At 39.4% G+C, this 20,470-nt stretch overlaps 1 protein-coding gene across 2 annotated transcripts in view; it reads left to right on the plus strand.

Moving 5' to 3' along the window:
- Positions 1-20,470, plus strand: part of SMOC2 (SPARC related modular calcium binding 2) — a 175,496-nt gene that overhangs the window by 146,435 nt on the left and 8,591 nt on the right. The window contains exons 10-11 of one of the 2 annotated variants that reach the window (XM_073335247.1): positions 16,130-16,232; positions 19,569-19,816. In XM_073335247.1, the coding sequence (XP_073191348.1) occupies positions 16,130-16,232; positions 19,569-19,816 (351 nt within the window). Of the gene's footprint in view, positions 1-16,129; positions 16,233-19,568; positions 19,844-20,470 lie in introns of both variants that reach the window. The other variant, XM_073335246.1, reaches the window with a different exon arrangement.

The raw sequence follows: 20,470 nt of genomic DNA on the forward strand, positions 1-20,470 counted from the left end.
TATACACAGGCAGACAAAACTCACACACAGCTTGTTATACGTCCTAATTCATCCACAGATGAAAAGATGCTGAAATTCTTAAACCTATTCTGATAATCCACAAACATAAATCAGCCCAATAAAGAGAAATTTTCTCCTGGATTGGGCAGAATTCAATGTACTGTATTAACTGATCTACTTCTATGTACTGACCTATGACGAAAGGTTTAAAAAAAAACTGGATATGTTTAGACTTGAGAAAAGAAGACTTAGGGGATCTGAGAAGTCTTCAGATATGTTAAGTGCTGTTATAAAGAGGACTATGATCAATTGTTCTCCATGTCTACTGAAGATAGGACAAGAACTAATGGGCTTAATCTCTCGCAAGGGAGATTTAGATAGTTTTCCCTAATATCTAACCTAACTATAAGGGTAGTTAAACGCTGGAATAGGCTTCCAAAGGAAATTGTGCAATCCCCATCACTGGAGGTTTAAAGACCAGGCTGGACAAACACCTCTCAGGGATGGTCTAGGTTCACCTGATCCTACCTCAGCACAGAGGGCTGGATCTGACCACCTCTCGAGGCCCCTTCTAGTACTACATTTCTATGATTCAATGTTATTTCTCCCCTTTATCAAGAACTGTGACATGCTTTCCAGAAACATATCTACAGATTTTCTTTAATCTTACTCAATTTATTAGTTGAATGTATCCATCCAGATTTACAACAGTGATTTTGCTACCAGCTTTTTACAAAATGTCTTATATACGGGATTTTTTTCCTTGTCAAGCCTTATTTTGGAATACAAAGAAATAGACGCTATTTCCTCCAAATCTACTTAACATAATCCACTTCATTTCTCACATCACTTCTCAACTCCTTTTCCCATTTTCATAGGATCAGTGTCCATGATTTTTGCCACTCCTTCTGGTCCATGGCATGAGTTCGTAGGTCTTAGAATTCCAGTCCTTTTCTCTTTAAACTTTTCTTGACAGAGTTTTTCAATCTTATTTTTGGTCTTCTATGCCCTTTCTTGATGTCTTCTTCCTTCCATGCTTTCTTGGCTCTTCATTTTTCTCCCATTCTTATCACATGTCCAGTCTACCTCAAATGGGCACTCTGCAATCTGTCACTCAGAGTTCCAAGTTCATCTTCCCCCTAATTTCTTCCATGCATACTCTGTCAACCCTCTACTTGCTTGCCATTCTTCTCAGTATACTGTTTCATGCTACCGATATCTTCTTTTCTTCCATCTCCTTAAAACCCACCATTTTCAAACCACAGAGCAGGCAGGGACAAATACTTTACCTTTCAATTTGTTACTTAGTTGCAGGTGTCACAGTTCTCCTGAGACCTTTTTCACTGCTGCCCATGCACAATCCTCCAGATCTCTCTCCGATGGCACAAAGTGTACTTTCCAGGTACACACTTTTTTCTTTCTGACTCAGCTTCTCTCCTGAAACTTTAATCAAGAGCTCTTCTTCCACCTTCCCTATTTGCACAAGTTCAGTTTTCTTTGTGTTTACCTTTAAGCCATGATCTTCAAACACAGATGCCTACTCAGATACCATATTTACCTATTCCTCTTTGCTGTCAGCCAAAAGGGCCGGATCATCAGCATACATTAGTTTTCTTATTGCCCTTATATAAATCCATGGTACACCCACATCTTGAATACTGCATGCAGCTGTGGTCCCCTCATCTCAAAAAATATATACTGGCATTAGAAAAGGTTCAGAGAAGGGCAACTAAAATGATTAGGGGGTTTGGAACGGGTTCCATATAAGGAAAAGTTAAAGAGACTAGGACTTTTCAGCTTGGAAAAGAGGAGACTAAGGGGGGGATATGATGGAGGTATATAAAATCATGAGTGGTGTGGAGAAAGTGAATAAGGAAAAGTTATTACTTGTTCCCATAATATAAGAACTAGGGACCACCAAATGAAATTAATAGGCAGCAGATTTTAAACAAATAAAAGGAAGTTCTTCTTCACTCAGTGCACAGTCAACCTGTGCAACTCCTTGCCTGAGGAAGTTGTGAAGGCTAGGACTATAACAGAGTTTAAAAGAGAACTGGATAAATTAATGGAGGTTAAGTCCCTTAATGGCTATTAGCCAGGATGGGTAAGAAATGGTGTCCCTCACCTCTGTTTGTCAGAGGGTGGAGATGGATGGCAGGAGAGAGATCACTTGATCATTACCTGTTAGGTTCACTCCCTCTGGGGCACCTGGCATTGCCCACTGTCGGTAGACAGGATACTAGACTGGATGGACCTTTGGTCTGACCAAGTATGGCCATTCTTATGTTCTCTGTATCACAGCTGTCCTACTTATTAACTCCATTCCAAGATTAAAGAGAAGTGGACTCAGCACATTGCCTTATCTCAAACCCACCGTCACCTCAGAATTCTCAGAAATTCCATTTATTGTTACCACTTTAGCTGGGCCCTAAATCCAAATGATTATAAAATATATGTAGACAAGTGTGTGAATGTGTGTATATATATATATATACTCTCTCTCAACAGTGGCTTTGTAATCAGCTCACTAGATATGGGTTTACTGGTATGCATGGTAGTTACTTGCTTCCAACTCGCTTTTTATTTTATATAATCCACCCCATTTGTATAATTATCCTATTCATTTCCACAGTTATAGAAATGTAAAAAGTATGGGCTAAATTCTGCTTCTGTTTGCATTTCTCTGAATTGAGAATAATTCCATTGTAGTCAGTGAAGATGCTCAGGATTTGCACTGGTGTAAATGAAAGCAGAAACTGGCCTAGTATATGCAGCCCTCCCAACAAAGATCCAGTTATAAACAGTGGAGGACTCTGTTATATTCACTGTATCTGCATCAATTTTCACAGTGAAATATTCACAGAAAGCCAGGAATAAATGGGATCATTTTGTGAACCTCCAATAGCACAGTTTGTCCAGAATTAGAAGGGTACAAAGCAAACAATGCCTCAGAAAAAGGCTGCTAATTTTTTATTTTATTTATTTATTTGCAGTGGTGGTGGTGGACTTTGGAATATCTACGTTGAATTTTCCAAGATTTAAATATACTGGGCCAGGCTCACTCTGTGGGTTCTGCCAGCTTGTTTTAGCAGAGATCAGCTTGCTGGCCTCGAACAGTGGAAAGTTTGCCTGCAGTGGGATTATAGAGGTACAAGCCATCCACAGCTCCTGTTACAGCAGGGGGCTTACAGCCAGTCAGCACTTGCTCCAAATATGGCTCAGGCCAGCCTGGGCATGAGCAAGGCCAGGTTGGCTGAGAGCTGTACTGATCTCTGTGTCTTCCGGGGAACCTCAACCAAAGGGGCTCCCATGGAGCCCCAGATGGGAATTTAAGATGCTTCCCCACTAGGGAAGGCATAGGAATATTATCTATAGGCACTGTGTTCTTGTAGGCACCATTGGGTGCACGTTGATGTTTCTGCACTTGTTTCTGCAGGCATGAATCTGTCCCAGTAGTGTTTATCCGCCACAAAGTACAGCTTGATTGGTGGAAACCAATTAACAAAGGCCGGCATATTTAAGTGTGGAGGTGAATTTAACATTCCAGTCATCACTGTGGCTTTCCAACATTTTTGTTTTTAGTTAGAAGTCAGGAACCTCTCTTCCTAAAAATATGAGCTGAGGCTTCTAATAATAATCTGTGCACATGGAAGGAAGAACGTGTGTGTACAACATGAGGCCTGGTAAGCTCTTGGCACTCAGCTAATTAGGAAGTTTCTCAGAACTCTAACCCGCCCTCTTTAGTCATTTAGTGGGATCAAAGGTTTCATAACTGCTTGAACAAATCCTATTTCAGTACCATTAGAGCGCCAGCTGGAATCCTAGGGACTGAGATTATTGGAACTACATAAACAGCACCTAAGGAGAGTCCATGCTCTAGCTGGCATTGACGTGGCCATATTGATTTTAACCAGAGTCACAGATAAAAATAATTAGCATTAAATATACAACCCTGATGTCAAATTGTCAGCTTGATCCAGCTCCCATGGAAATCAAGATACGTTCCTAGGCTTTCCTGCCAAAATCAGTTTTTGTTCCCTTAATTCCTTTTTTCTCTTCTTAATTTTTTCAGGAAAAAAAACCGTTTTCTCACTCTGAACAGTGGGGTTGACCTATTTACTATTTTTTGTGGACAATAAATTGTAGTGACAGTTGTTGAAATATATATTTTTATGTGCCAGCAATCCTCCTCTTTCTGTGACATGCCCTTTGAGGTAATTTTTTGTCCTTAGTTTTCTTCTCACTTTGTTCTTGCTGCTGCTGCTTCTTTTTTTTAAGAATCAGGGCAAACAGAGCCATCAAACTTTATGTGGCCAAATTGTTTACGTGGCCAGTTCATTACCTTCTAGTATTCTGCATATCTAATTTACATGAATGTTTTAGAAAGGATCTATACATGTTTTATGGGCAGGGTTGTGCAGATTGAGCTCACTGGATATGGAAGATTTTGTTCGGGAAATATGTTGTCCTTGGGAAATGTTTAACCCAGTAGGGAATACACAAATTATTTGTCTGAAGTATCCATAAGAAGGAATCTTTTGAAATATACATCTTGACTCCTATATTAGCACTACACACAGTTCTATGGGAGTGAAATTGCTGGATCAAATCCTGTACTGCACAGACATACAGCTAACTTGGCAGCTGAATCTATAAAAAGATCAATGGACGATACAGCGGCAGTGAATGTAAGGTCCAGAAGCCATGTTTTTACGTATAGCTCTCTTTATGGCTTGTTTAAGAAAAAATGCACTACTGTGGTGCTGGCATTTCCAGTGTTTATAAAAACCGGGCTTGCTGTTCATCTCAAGTTGTATTTACTTTTGAAGTTCATTAATTTCCCTGACAGAGGCAGGTGGCTTGGTGAAACCAGGGTCATTTGGGAAGCGTGAGTGTTCTGGGAGAATAAAAACTGGCTGCTTATTCTACAGTGAAACCTTGTTTTGTCAAATTCCTCAGCTGCTTGTGCTTTGAGCTTAGAAACCTCACTAAGCATCTGGGTGAATGCTTTATTGTTGCCAGCTATCATTCATCTCGAGCTGTGGGGTGTCGCATAGGCAGACTTCACTTAATAGTCACTTCATGTGGAAGGTTGGAGGGGGAAGAGGCAATGTGAACAGATGCACAGTGATCTGATTCTCTAAGGTCAGCCCATGCAAAATCTCCCCTGGAAAGCAGAGAATAAAACCACAGTATTCTGGAGAAAAGAAACATGTATTTCTTATCATAATACTGTTATCTGAATGGTTTATTAAATCTGGACTCCCAATTCCAAATAAAAGCGTTTCGAATCAGGATTAAACTTCATGAAAAATTTGACCATTGGGGCCTGACTCTATAAAGCTTTAGAAATTCCTTAATGCAAAAGGACTGTTTGAATACATACAAAGCTAGCTCACTGTACATTAGGTAAGGTACAGTAACTGCCTTCCCCCATATGAATGTATTTGAATACAGACATGAAACCACACCAAAAAATTGTGTACTGAGAACTGTAGCAGCCTGGAGGGGAAATAAAGATGGTACAAATGTGAAGGAACACATTCCCCTCATCCCCTCCAGTAGTTGTGCCAATGAATATATCGATTCTTAAATGTCTGGGTGTAAATGTATTTTTTATTTAATTTAAAAAAAGGACTAACAGCACTGGCCTGTGCTATACTTGGTATAGGCAGGCATGAGGCAAACTTCCCCGGTGTCTCACATCTCACGTACTTATATAACTATCTATTTGACTGCTGACCTTTTCTTGAGCAGAGACTAGCGATACCAAATTGTGTGGGTCTGGGAGACACTGACAAATGGGAATTAAGATGACTCAGCTGGCTTGTGATCAAAGCAAAATTTGAACTCTGTTCTCCAGAAGTGAAAGACTCGTTCACCAACCGCCCACCACAGCCACCCACAATCCCTGTTTTATCTCTATTTATATATAAGGCAGACCACATTAATATAGCCAAGATAGAATGGAGTCCCATTTTATACCATGATTAATACAATATGATTTACCGGTAAATAGGTAAAAAGTTTGTAGAACAGAAGAGTCATTTTTGATTAAGGTCTGCTTTAGAAGATATAAAGATACAGCTCTTATATAGTGTTTTCCTTCTAAGGATTGCAAAGCACTTCACAAATATTAATTGAACCTCTCAAACTCTTGAGAAGTAGGTCAATATTATCCTTGTCACACAAATGAGGAAATTGTGACACAAAGAGACTTAATTACCGTACTTTTCCCCAAAGTTGCTAAGAAAGGCACTGGATGAGTTGGAGGTAGAACCTAAGTCTCCTAAGTATCAGTCCTCTGCTCTTGTTACTAGAGCATCCTGCCTCTACTTTTATATGCCCCAAAACCCACACTGGACTCTAATCCAGCAAAGCAATTAAGCTCATTCATTGGAACTACTCATGAGCTTAATATTAAGCATATGCTTAAGTACTGTGCTAGATCAGGCCATTTAAATTCAGGATGGGTGAAGCTTATGGAGTTGCTGTTTGCAAAACCATTTTTTCCCTGAACTCTAAAACCATGAATATTTTTCCAAGCTTGATTCAACTAAATAAGGCCAGAAGGGAGTACAATGATCAGCTGGTCTGACCTCCTATATAACACTGGCTGTAGAACTTTCCCAAAATAATTTAGGAGAACATCCAAGCTTGATTTAAAAATTGTCAGGATGGAGACTCCACCACGACCATTGCTAAATTGTTCTAATGGTTAATTACTCACTGTTAAGAATATATGCCTTGTTTCCAGTCTGAATTTGTCTAGTTTCAACCTCCAGCCGTTGGACCATATTATACGTTACTCTACTAGACTGAACAACCCATTATCAAATATTTGGTCCCATTTAGGTACTTATAGACTAATCAATTCACCGCATAATCTTCTCTTTGTTAAAATAGACTGAGCTCCTTGTGTTTGTCACTGTAAGGCATGTTGTCTAATCCTTTAATCATTCTTGTGACTCTTCTCTGAACTCTCTCCAATTTTTCAACATCCTTCTTGAATTGTGGACACCAAAACTGGGATCAGTGTCAAACCAAAATACCTATAATTTCCTGGGTTGTCCCATTTCCTTTTAAAATATCGGCACAACATTAGCTTCCTTCCAATCTTCTGGAACTTCCCCAGTGTTCCAAATCTTATTGAAAATCAGCATTAATAGTCCAGTGAGCTCCTCAGCCAGCTCTTTTAACACTTAGCTGCAAGTTATCCAGACCAGTTGATTTTTAAAATTTTCTAACTTTAGTAGCTACTGATTAATATCTACCTTAGATACAAGTGGAATGGAAAGAGTGTTATCATGACTACATCTTCTGTTTTCATCTTAAATACAGAAGAGAAATATTTATTGAACACTCCTGCCTATTCTGCATTATTATTGATAATTCTACCTTTTCCCTCTGGTAATGGACCAGTACCATTATTAAGACTGTTTGTTTCTAATATACTTAAAAACCTTCTTCTCATTGTCCTTAACTCTGCTTGCCATAGATTTCTTCTTCTGTTCATTTTTCATCCCTTATCAATTTTCCACAATTCCTACCTTCTGATATACGTTCATTTCTATCAACCTCCCCTTTCTTCCATTTGTTAAATAATATTTATTCTTTATAGCTGCCTTCCCTTCCTCTCTAAATCAGGGGGATGTTTTTTGTTCGTCTGTTTGTTCTTTGACCAATATAGCTTTCTGGGCACCTAGTAAATTGTTCTTAGACAATTCCCAATGATCATTCACATTTTTCTGATTAAATTCTTCCTCCCAACTGATTGATAACATGTTAATCCCTTTAACTCAATGGCCGCACTGCCAAGGGTGTCTGTATTAGAGCACAGAATGTCTTTCTGCTGAAATTCGCTTGGAGCATGCAGTACTTCTCTACCTTTTTTACTCCTCCCTCTTGCTTTCCGTGCATGGCCTCTCCCTTTTCTTTTGTTCCTTTGTCCTCCTCCTTCCTCCTCTTTATTCTCCGTCGTCTCTCTCTTTCATCCTCAGTTGCCACACACCGTTCTTTCCCTTTTCCCCTTAAATCTTTGGACTTGTCTATACACAAAATTTGCACCAACTTAATGTAAATCTGTTTACAAACAAATCTACTTAAACCCTAAGCAAACCCTTTTTGAACATTCTTATATTGGTTTAAACCTCACTTGCCCCTGTAATTAGCAGGCACAAGCTAAACTGAAACAAGTCATGCTTAAACATGTTTAAAGGTTTAGGGGCTTTTGCTGATTCTCTATTGCTTCTGGCAACTTCAGTTTTTGACCAAGGAGTAGATTAGCTTTTGACATTCCACGACCTTGTGTGTAAACATTCACGGCAGTTTAAACCTGGCTTGTATTGGTTTAGCATGCGCTTGTGATTTAGGGCTTAAGTACATGCTGAATGGAACCAAAAATATCAGTTAAAATTTCACACCCTGAGTAATTTCAGTTTAAATCTGTGTGGATACCCTTATTTTGGTATTAAAATGCCTTTATATTCATTAGTTAAGTTGATAAAGGGTCAATGTTAACTAAATGAAAAGCATTTTATACCAAAATGAGAGTGCCACTCTTTCATGATTTCTCTGTCCTCCACCCCCACACAGTATGCACAACTCAGTTTTCTCCTTTCTCTCTTTCTTCACTTCCTTTCCCTCAGTGCCGTTGGATGTTGCCCCTGCCCAGCAGCACTGTGTTTGAAGGTGCTACCAGTTTTAAAACTGCTACTGTTGCTGAAGGTGTTGGGAAGGTGCTATTGTGCACACATGCAGGAATAAATGCAACAATTGGTATTTCTGAAGGACGTTCCCACTGAGAAGATGCAAGGAGCCACAGTTAACCTAACATACAGATTAGTGGTCCAATGGAGAAAGCATCCTAGTAATCCATAATGGATTGCCATCATGTAATTGGATCATCCTACTGTAATACTATCTGAGACATTTAATAAACAAACTGCACACCGTAAATTACTTCACATTAAGTCAGCTGCACTGCAGACTGGCAGGCATACACTTTAGAACCATAATTTCATTCATCTCCATCTTTAATTTACCTTAATGTGCTTCTGTCATTGCAGGATCTTAGCTGCCAAATATTATGTATCCATTTATTTCATTCTTATTGCACAGTAGCCAGGTTAAGGACAGTGTCAGATTTAACTCTGAATTTCCCTGCTTTTTGTGGGTAAAAGTCAGACACCCAATGTGATGTAAACATCAGTTCATTGTTTAATAAAGTACACTATATTGTATTTGGCTCCAGGGATCCATTCTACACAAATGCCAATTTTCAAAGGCTAGTTTGAAAGCCCAACACAACCACCCAGACCTCTGTTAGTGCCCTGCAGTAGTTATTTAGATGCTGATTAGTTAGTTGATCTTCATTTTTTTTAAATGAATTCTGTCTACTGATGTAGTCCCTGATCCCACAACATGCCAAGGCACCCTCAACTCCCTTTGACCTCAGGGGGAGCTGAGACAGTCTCAATACTGCATAAAATCACATCCTGTAAAACCACTGCACTGAGCAATTATAGGACTTTTCTTTGTTCCTTTGTTTTAGTCATTTCACAGTTTCTTTTCTTTAACTAAAGATTAGCCACTGAGACCTGAAACCACAAGCTGTCAAATTTAGCAACAGGTATCCATGAAGGTAACACAAATGCCAGCTCCAAGCAAGGCTATATCAACACTTCAGATTTCCAAGGATTAGCCCGTTCCATGGTAAAGTAACATTTTAGCGGTTCCTGCTAGCTCTTGCTTTAGCTCAGTTTCTGTCAGCATTTCCATTTTGTAAACCCCCATCTTAATCAGTGCTGCAAAAACTCACTATGGATTAAAATTCAGTCTATAACTCACTGGCCTGGGAGCAGTGTCCCCCTTCCCCCGTGCTATGATTGAAATTGGTGGGAATTAAGTTTCAGATGTCTTTTGGTCTGAGAAATGGTTTCAATTTTAAAACATGAATTTGAGGAATTGATTCATAACTTTGGCTATTTTAAACATTTTAACATAACTTAAACAGAAAGTTGGCCAGGGTATTGAAGTTTATCAAGTGGATGATGTCTGTCCTTCCCTTCTCCCACCCCCAGGGCACTGTGTGGCTCCCACATACCTCTTGTCTCACATTTGTCTCCCCAACTCACCCTACCCCATTCCTAACTACTCCTGTCCAATAGCGTGTTTGGAATCCACATGGCACAAGGTGTGAACACTTTCTTTGTTGACTCCAAACATCCTGCTTCCACTTTAGCAGCAGAATTGCACCCATTTTGCTGCATCTGTGGAACTCCCCATTTGTGGTGTGGGGCAGGGTTTGCCCCATATCTGATTTGCATTCACAAAAAAGGCAGTTCCTAAATGGGTCTGAAAACATCCATAAAACACCCCCCCCCCCCAGCCTGCTGAGGTATCACAAGCATTCTTTAAATCGTGGCTGATCTGACATGCCACACTGTACCATGCTGCAACACATGGGGATCATAGCTAGTAGGAAGGCTCAGCTTTCACACAGGACATGTTTCTAGACCGCACATCTTGAAAAACAGCTACCATCTATGCAAATGTGTCTGGGCTGAATCAATTTGAGAACCTTATTCTGAGCTTCCTCCATTCTGTTGGTTTAAAGGCAGATGATTACCAGTATCTGAATACAGTCTTTTGTGGCTTGTGTTAGCAAAGGGTGGGTGCAGCTGGGATTCTCACGTCTGCAGAGGAAAAAGTCTTGCTTAGCCAGAGATATCCAGGGAGGTAAAAGTACAATACCAGTTTGCAGCAAAGACCACATTTTCCCTGCTTAAGTAGTCTGCTTAAGCTAATTAATGAATGTGGTCGACATCCCCAACTTCCATTTTTGCATTTCCCTACAGAACTGTGCACCTTGCTACTCACGTCATTTCCAGAATTACGAACTGTTTTGTAATTGCTTTTTTTCCTTAATGGATATTTAAATTGTTGTAATTTAATGTGGTTATTTTATACTCATCTCCTAAAAGGAAATAGCCACATGATGAAAATACCTAAGCAACTTAAAAGTAGTAGATTGTTTTTAATTGAAATTTAGTCGGTGTGTTGCAACGCCCAAAATAACATTGACATTCATAACAATTGACATCCTATGTGACAACACAGAAGATCAGCTGGCTGTGGTGCTTTTATTAAACTGAATTTGACAAGCTATTTAAGAAAGTGTGGTTATGGACAGGAATGGCACTTGCATACTTCAGTGACAGGTGATTTTGAAATACAGTATATCCGACAAACGTAAGCCTGTAAAAATGGCACCTCATTATTTTTCTTTCCTGGGCCTTATGATTCTTCTGTATCACATTTGCTTTGTTTACTGACCTACTCACCATGCTATAGCTTCAGAAAAATAAACAGCAGTCCCAGTCCTGCAATTGGATCCATGTGGATATATTGCAGTTTATATTCCATTTAATGCCGGATGAACCTCAAAAGGTCATTTTGGGGTCATTTTGGCTAAACATAAGCATTCAAAATATCAGATGCTTCATCAAACTATCCAGACCACTTAGGACTGCAAAACTGGGCTGGAAATTGTGTAGGAAGGGACTCCCTCAAACAATTTCCAAACCCCCCTGTTTCCAATCAGGCGCAGAGTAAAGCAAGAACAGTGTTTCTTCTGAGTAGGTCAGTGCTTTTGCTTCAGTTTCCAGCTAGAAGCAGGAAAACAGAAGTGCTCCACACACACACAAAAAAAAAAGATTTACAAATAAAGTCTGCCAAACTTCTTCAAGTTTTGCTTTGAATTTAACATGACGGTTGAGAAACTTCTTACATTTCAGTCCCATTCACCTATGCTCTGTCCTCAAAACTACATCCCTGAAAAGTCACAGACTGTAGCATCACTCACAACACCACAGAAGGCAAGAAAACAGTTTTTCACTTTCTTTACTTTAGGTTGTATTTTAATGATTCTTCTTTTATTGCATAACCAGAATAATAATAGTGCTAAAATATCCTCTCAGCAAACTGCTTGTGCCATTATCAAAAATGTCTTTGTCCAACTTCAACATTTCATCACTTGCAAAAACTAATTAATTGGCTCAGCTCTTCTGTTATGCACATCACCCCTTAATTTTAGTGTATTCAACCATGTAAGTAACATCATAGTCTGCATCTAATGAACTTGGACTAACAACATTAGACATTATATATATCCCAAGCTCTAAATATTTTGGATTTTAATATGTGAGCCTAACATATATTTCTTTTACTACCTCTTGCTTACTATTTGCTGTGATCTTCTTAAATTAAAACAAAGAAAATTCACACAAAACCCCCAAAACACAGGTTTAATGGAGAGTTGAAATCTACATCCCAGTCCAGGGTTATAAATAGCAGCCTGGACTGTCTGTTGCTACGTACATGAGATACTGGGGCCACTGGATTTTAAGGCATAGTGGATCTATAGCCCTTCTCTGGCTCACCCCCATCCTATCTCACTGCATCCTTATGCACTGGACCATGCAGGGCTGGCACAGAGACCCTCTCAGCAGTGCCCAGCCCACCTCTAGTGTGGCCCCTCTGCAGGGTTTAAGTGCTGAGGATGACCTTGCCTGGCCCTCTGCACTACAGGTGAACTTCACCAAAAGGGAAGAAGGATGGGTTTGTGGTTAAGGCATTGGACCAGGACACACAAAATTAGGAGGTGCTCAAATACCACAGGGCTACAGGTCACACAGAGTTCCTAGACAGACAGGAATTTTCCATTACTTACCTGAACAAAAGCAAACCTCCAGACTTTTATATAAAACTACCAACAATAACAAGGATGCTCTTCTGAACTTTGCTCTCCATTGTACTTGTGCAACCCCACTGAAGTCAAGGGGGCTACATAAGTAGAAGTGACAAGACACTATGGCCCACTGTTTAAATCTTGTCACATGGAAAAGCATCTATAATCTTCAAAGGAATTTCAGTGTCGGGTACTAGCTTCTAGGGACAAGATTTAGCCCTATGTTAATACTAGCAAACAACAGGGAAGTAAAAATGCTCATGCTCAAGTTAAGTGCTATCAGACTTAAGACAAATAACTCAAGAAACAATTTCCTCGGTTGCTGATGCAGCAGGAGGCTTAGTGTGAATACAGCAAATGACTCCTCTCTCTAATTATCCTTTTTTTTTTTTTACCATTTAGACATTTTTACAGCAGTGAACACACACACTTTTCTACTCATTCCTGTAAGTGTGCTGCAAAAGACTTTCTTTTGAGATTGAAAATACTCTACTTTGGCGCACTAAGACTGGTGCTCCACAGAGCTAATTCTAAGGGGAGATATATTTATATAAAGATGTGTATATGTGTGCACACACGTGTGTATGCATAAATATAAAATAAATTTTGCTTAATTGCTTTTATATTGTTGTGTTTCTAGTGGAAGTGAGGTGTTTGTGTGTTCCTCTCATGTGTGGTATGTATTTGACGGTTTAAGGTTTCTAAGGACTATTCTATATTTGACTGGAGAACGTAATTGTGGGTAAAACTAGCCCTAAAGTAAACACTTAATTCTGTGTTACATCTCTGAACTCGTCTCCAAGGCCTAACCTTGGAGTGTAACACCATGTGGTTTCAAATTCAACCCTTTAACAACAAATTATTTATATAAGCTGTCAAACCCACACAATATAGGCAGCAGTACAAAAAGAAATTGAAGCAAGTATACCATAGTAAAAGCCATAAGACCTTCAAAACAAACTAGCCTTTCCCTTTCGGCATGCAGTCCACTGAGAGTGAATTATTCATTACAATCCAACTAAATGTCCCCCTAGTTCTGCCATTTTACCCACAAGCTTGTGGGAAATTAAAGAACAGCATGAGGCCCCCAGAGAATTATTCTGAGTTGATAACACCTGCAGAGAACAGAGGTTTCACTATATTGTGATTACCATGTAACTGCCCTCACGTCAGCAAAAGTTATAATTGGGAGAAACTGAATATTTGCTCTGTGCTTAAGTGGTGAGGATTTTGTGTGGTTCCAATTCATGTTAAGTAGCAGAGTTATAACTGAGAATGTTTCAGAGCAACAGGTTATTTGTTTTAACAGTAAGGTTTTTTCTTTACAAAGATTACGGTCCAACTGCTCTCGCAATTTTATGAAACACACAATTAGGAACCCCAGTTCATTTTAAGCAAAATTGCCTGTAGCTGGCCTGTAACTATGAGAATTTTTTTTTTTTTTGTAATTTCTTGTGAATTAAGACATATATTTATTTTCATGTCTGGCTTTGCCTCACATGAATTGCTAACGTCTGATTTTTGAATTTTTGTGTGCACATTGTATGTGTCTGACAGCTGGATGGACAGCCACTGGAAAACATTCCTAACTATAACCTTTGTTTCTTACAGATGTGTCAAAGTTGTTACAAAGTGATGTGAAAAAATTGAAAGGTAGCTCCTAAATTAACCAATTTGGATATTAAAAATAAGTCAAAAAGAAAGAGAGAAGAGGTCAAGTCATCTCAAGCTATTGTTTACCTTGCTAATTTTTCTTCCTTAGTGATTTTATTTTCCATAAGCGCTGCATCAGTTCTTAGATTGTGTTCAGTGGAAAGTGGAGAATGATTAAAGCAAAGAGGAACTCTTGTAAGAGAGTCACATTTGGTTTCAGATATGTGCCTTTAGTATAACGGAACTTGCTTTAGTTAATTCCTGTTATATGCATCTTACATGAACAAAATAGCCCCAGTACCAAGGGGAAATATATAAGACAGGGAATTCGTAACTGCATAAATGTATCACACATAATATTCAGTGGCTTCTGTTGCTGCACACAACTGCAAAACAGCTTAACCCATTCTGACTGTGCCACACAGGGCTAATATAACAGCAGCTCATTTCCTTGTATCAACATGGGACATATTAAACAATAACTTGCCAGGCAAGGTTGAGCTTTTCAGTCTTTTTCAGATAATTCCACCTCCTTCTTGAGGGGCCGTTATGAAGTGTAATAAAGTAATGAATGCCTACTGATATACTAATCTTCCTTCCCCACAAGCCTTCTACACATTCCCCTCTTCTGCTTTGTGGAAGAACACTAGAGTAACTGAGCCTCCATTAAAGTATTTACTAGTAATATACTAAAGATAAGTTTGAGTTGCAAAATACGGATTTCAGTCCCCTGTCTCCTCTGCAAAGTCTGTGGGTATTTGGCTCATGCTGGAGTTTAGTTCAGTCCTTTACAGAGATAGGGGAAAGCATGAAGTTTGGATCGGGATCCTGGGAGTGGGGGAGGGCTGGGGGATAAAACAGGTGGATTGTGTAAGTGAAAAAATCAATCTGTCAACAACTGTCAGATTATCAGCTGAATCCCTATGCTCTAGAGGCACTGTTTTGAGATTGGATTTTCCAGTGTATATTTGTCCCATGAAATATGCACCTGAAGTTCTGAACTGTGCTGTCAATCTATTTTAGAGCATTAGCTCCCTGAGGCAGTGACTTTATTATTATTAAGTAGTATCACAGTAGCACCTAGAAGTCCCAACCAAGATCAGGGCCCCATTCTGCTAGGTGCTGTAAAGGAGACAGTCCCTGTCCCTGAAGAATTTACAATCTAAATAGATTAAACAGGCAAAGGATGGGAGAAAAGAAGTATTATCCCCATTTCACAAATGGCAAAATGAGGCACAGAGAGATTAACTGCAGAACACAGTGGTGGTGATCAACACATTTAAGAGTAGCGAAAGGGGGTATCTAACACCAAGGTCATGCTACTTGGCTTGTACTCTGCATTGTCAAACTGTCTGATAGACAAACATCAAATGACTGTTTTTTTCAACATATCACACCAACAGAAAACTTATGTTACAAAGCAAAACAAAAAAAATCTTGAGATAAAAGGAGATGCATCCAAACCATGGGAGCTAGCTCTGAATCCAGACTCCCCTGACTTCAAGGGTCATTAGACTTGTTTTCTGGTTCTGATCCATCATATAGAGATGGGCCTGAGTCTAGAAATTTGGACCTAGTCCAGGATGTGAACTTGCCCAAAGTTTGTGGAGAGCTTAAATATAGTATTCTGGTTCAGATCCATCTCCAACAAAGAAATATTTTTGGAGTTAAATTATTATGTGGAAAACGAAACACAAGAAAAAGGAAACTCTGTTTCCCTCCCAGGTTGTCCAGGGGCCAAGAAGAATGAGTTCCTGACCAGTGTTCTGGATGCACTCTCCACCGATATGGTCCACGCAGTCTCCGATCCATCATTGTCTTCCAGCAGGTGGGTTTTACTTGGGTGATTGGAAATGGATCTGTAGTGTGTGCCTTTAAAGAGTTCTGACTGCCTTTGGAAATTAAAAAACAAAACAAAAAAACTCTTTTAAACAGCAATTTTATTTCTACCTCCATGAAGTGCAAACAGATTCCATTAGAACTGTTAGGGAATATCTCCGCAAAAATATCATGGGCTGTATCCACCAGACAGAAACTTAAAGCCTTTGTTGTTGTTATTTTGGTGTCTGAATTCTCACCAGCAGTACAGCATCAGGTCAAATAAGTCACCCCAGTCCTGATTTTTGTTTTCTTACTAAACTTCACTTGAAGAAAGTGGGCTGTTTTCCTGCTTTCAATTTTGCCTGGTTTCTTCAAAAAAAATAGATGTCTGCAGCTACTGTAGCTAGGATTTAAAATGCCTAAGTACTAACAATCTTCAGGCTTCTGGGTACAAGCTGCTTACCTACCTGGGGTCAGGAAGGAATTTATAGTATTGCACTAGTCAAACACATTATGGGGATTTTATGCTTTCTTTAAAAATGTCCATCATGGGTCACAGCTGGAGTCAAGATACTGGACTACACTGACTGTCTGATCCAGTAAGCCATTGTGTTTTGATGTTCTTCTCCTTTGCATGGTGATATCCTTTACCCATTTATGTCTATCTTCAGAATTTCCTTCATCTACTTTAGACTAAATTAATGGATTAGGACCATATTTCGCTCACCAGAGGCTCTTAAGTAAACTAACCAGTCATGAGATAAGAGGGAAGGTCCTCTCATGGATCAGTAACTGGTTAAAAGATAGGAAACAAAGGGTAGGAACAAATGGTCAGTTTTCATAATGGGAAGTGGTAAATCGTGGAAATGGGAAGTGGTAAATGATTTGGAAATGAGGATTAACTGTGAAGTGGCAAAATTTGTATGCAATACAAAATTACTAAAGACAGTTAAGTCCAAAGCTGATTATGATGAGTAACAAAGGGACCTCATAAAACTGGGTGACTGGGAAACAAAATGGCAGATGAAATTCAATATTCATAAGTGCAAAGTAATCCATGTTGGAAAAAATAATCTCAACTATAAAGTAAAAAGTGATACAGTCTAAATTAGGTGTTTCTACTCAAGAAAGAACTTGGAGTCATTGTGGATAGTTTCCTGAAAGCAATGTGCAGTATCAAAAAAGCTAACAAAAAGTTAGGAACCATTAGGAAAGGGATAGATGATGAAACAGAAAATATCATAATGCCACTATGTAAATCCATGGTATGCCCACACCTTGAATGCTATGTGCAGTTCTGGTTATCCCACCTCTCAAAAATATATTAGAATTGGAAGAGGTACACAGAAGGGCAACAAATATGATTAGGGGTATGGAACAGCTTCCATAGGAGGGGAGATTAAAAAGACTGGGACTGTTCATCTTAGACGAGTGATGAGTATGGGGTGATATGATACAGTCTATAAAATCATGAATGGAGTGGAGAAAATGAATAGGGAAGAGTTATTTACCCCTTCACGGAACACAAAAGCTAGGGGTCACCCAACGTAATTAGTAGGCAGAAGGTTTAAAACAAACATAAGGAAATGTTTCTTCAGAGAATGCAAAGTCAACCTATTAAACTTGTTGTCAAGGGATGTTGTGAAGGCCAAAAAGATCACTGGGTTCAAAAAGGAATTAGATAACTTCATGGAGTATAGGTCCATCAATGGCTAGTACCCAAGAGGGTCAGGGATGCAAGACCAGGCTCCTCTGGGTGCCCCTATACCTCTGATTACCAGAAGCTGGGACTGGACTATAGGGGATGGATCACTTGACATTGCTCTGTTCTTTCCATTCCCTCTGCAACATCCGGCACTAACCGCTGTCAAAGACAGGATACTGGGCTAGATGGATCATTGGTCTGATCCATCAGGCAGTTCTTATGTTATTGGTTATACCCTGGCTACTTCATTGACTTCAATGGAGCTTCCAAAATGTAACTGAAAGCAGACTCTGACCTTCAGCCTAGAATTTAGCATTCAGCATGTTGAAATAGCCATGAGAGTGGGAGATGCTAAAAGAATATAATGGTCAAAAGCAATAAGGTCAGTTAATTAAGCACCTCATTTGAATCTCTGCAATGGGAATTTTTAAATAAGCCATGGGAAGGAAAACAATAACTTCCATTCCATTTCTCAGTGTGGAGTTTGTAAATGAGAAGTTTCAATTCATAAATCTTAGAAGTGGCTTTTATGCCAAGTAGAACACTGTTTCCTTTCTTTTAATACAATGTAATGTCCTGCCATCCATACAGCTCAGATATGTTTTTCAGCAGAGCAATCATGCTGTGACCATTCCTCTTCTCTCTGGAGAAGCCAGAGGTATTGCTAAGACACCATGGCTTCTAGCCTCTGGATTCCCCAACACACTCACTCAATATTTTTCTGTGGTAACCATGTGTCTTCTGTGATTGTATACTTAAATCACAACAGAGACAAGAATTATTAATTCCTGTACTTCCCCTTCTTTATGGCAGGAAGATATTTTAGCATCATCATCTTTACCAGAGAAACAGGAAACTGTGCATATTTGTCTTTATTCTCATCTGCCTATCTGCATTTTCTTTCTGACGCTGGCTCTCGTCAGCGTCCTTGAATCATGATTGGTTTTGTGTGTATTTGTGTGATGGTACCCTCTAGTTGCTGCATCACAGAATATGAGGGGCCTGCTATTGTTAGCCTCTATGGCAGGAGTTCTCAAACTGGGGTTGGGACCCCTCAGGGGGTCATGAGGTTATTACCTGGGGGGTTGCGAGCTGTCAGCCTCCAACCTAAACCCCACTTTGTATCCAGCGTTTCTAATGGTGTTGAATATATAAAAAAGTGTTTTTAATTTATAAGTGGGGGGTTGCACTCAGAGGCTTGCTATGTGAAAGGGGTCACCGATACAAAAGTTTGAGAACCACTGCTCTCAATCTTCTTTAGTTTAAGTGGCAGAGACTTGGAATTTGCAGCAGAACCAGAATTCCTGTCTCAACTCCCCAGTGGTAGGGATGTGTGATTTATAACGGTCACATATAAAATGTTTGCACCGATATGAACATTTTTACTGATTCACCATTTTAAAACTTTCAAACCACCAAAAAAATGTAAGTGCGATCACTGTATAATAATGGCGTTCATTTACAGCTCTTGTAAAAGCTGGACTTCTCAGGACTTCAAGAATTAGTCACAAATGATTTCTCAAGTCACCCTACCTCACTAAAATACCCTTATCCACTAGTACTAATCTAATGATTCATAAGTAACATAAGAGGACTGTGTGATCAAATGTAAAGCTTAATGTTCTGTTTGCATTGCAGGCTTTCAGAACCTGATCCAAATCATACTCTGGAAGAGAGAGTGGTCCACTGGTATTTCAAACAACTTGATAAAAATTCCAGTGGTGACATCGGCAAAAAGGAAATCAAACCGTTCAAGAGATTCCTGCGAAAAAAGTCTAAGCCCAAAAAATGTGTGAAGAAGTTTGTAGAATACTGTGATGTGAACAATGACAAATCCTTATCAGTTCAAGAATTAATGGGTTGTCTGGGAGTAACAAAAGAAGAAGGTAAAGCAGACACAAAGAAACGCCACAGTAAGAACTTTTTCTAACTGTCCTTTTAACTAGATTTTTTGATCAGGCAGACATTAATGTTATAGTTGATAGGCCACAGCTTTGGAAATCCTGCAAAAGGTATAAAAACGGTGATGGCAACTATGACTAGCTAATAAAGGGGTTTTTCAGTTCAAGTGGTAGGGTTGGTGCTTTTGTATCAGATGGCCAACAGTTCAAGTCCCAACAGAGGCAACAGCCTCACTCTCTGATCACCAAATACTATCCTGGTGAAGTTAGTATTGCATGATAGGAAGACAAAGAGGGTAAGTTAGTACGGGATTCCACCAGAAGGTCACTCCAGCAGAACACCATGTTCTGGCTATGATGAAGACACATTTGCTTGTTCTTTGGTGTCTTGCTATGGAGGGAAGCAAACTACTTCACTTTCTAATAGCTACTCGAGCCATTTCTAGAGCACCACTCAATGGCTCTGAAGAATGTGCATCCATCCCTCCATTAGGCAGGCAGAATGGTTGCTGGTACACAGAGACTTTGAGAACTGATGGAGAGGGAGTCAAATAATTGAAGATCCTTGGAGCACTGAGGAAATCACCCACAGCATCCCTGAGAATGCTGGAAAGTGGGAGAGAAAGTCTCTTTTGATAC

This window comes from Lepidochelys kempii, chromosome 3 (genome assembly GCF_965140265.1).
Source record: "Lepidochelys kempii isolate rLepKem1 chromosome 3, rLepKem1.hap2, whole genome shotgun sequence".
Lineage (NCBI taxonomy): Eukaryota > Metazoa > Chordata > Testudines > Cheloniidae > Lepidochelys > Lepidochelys kempii.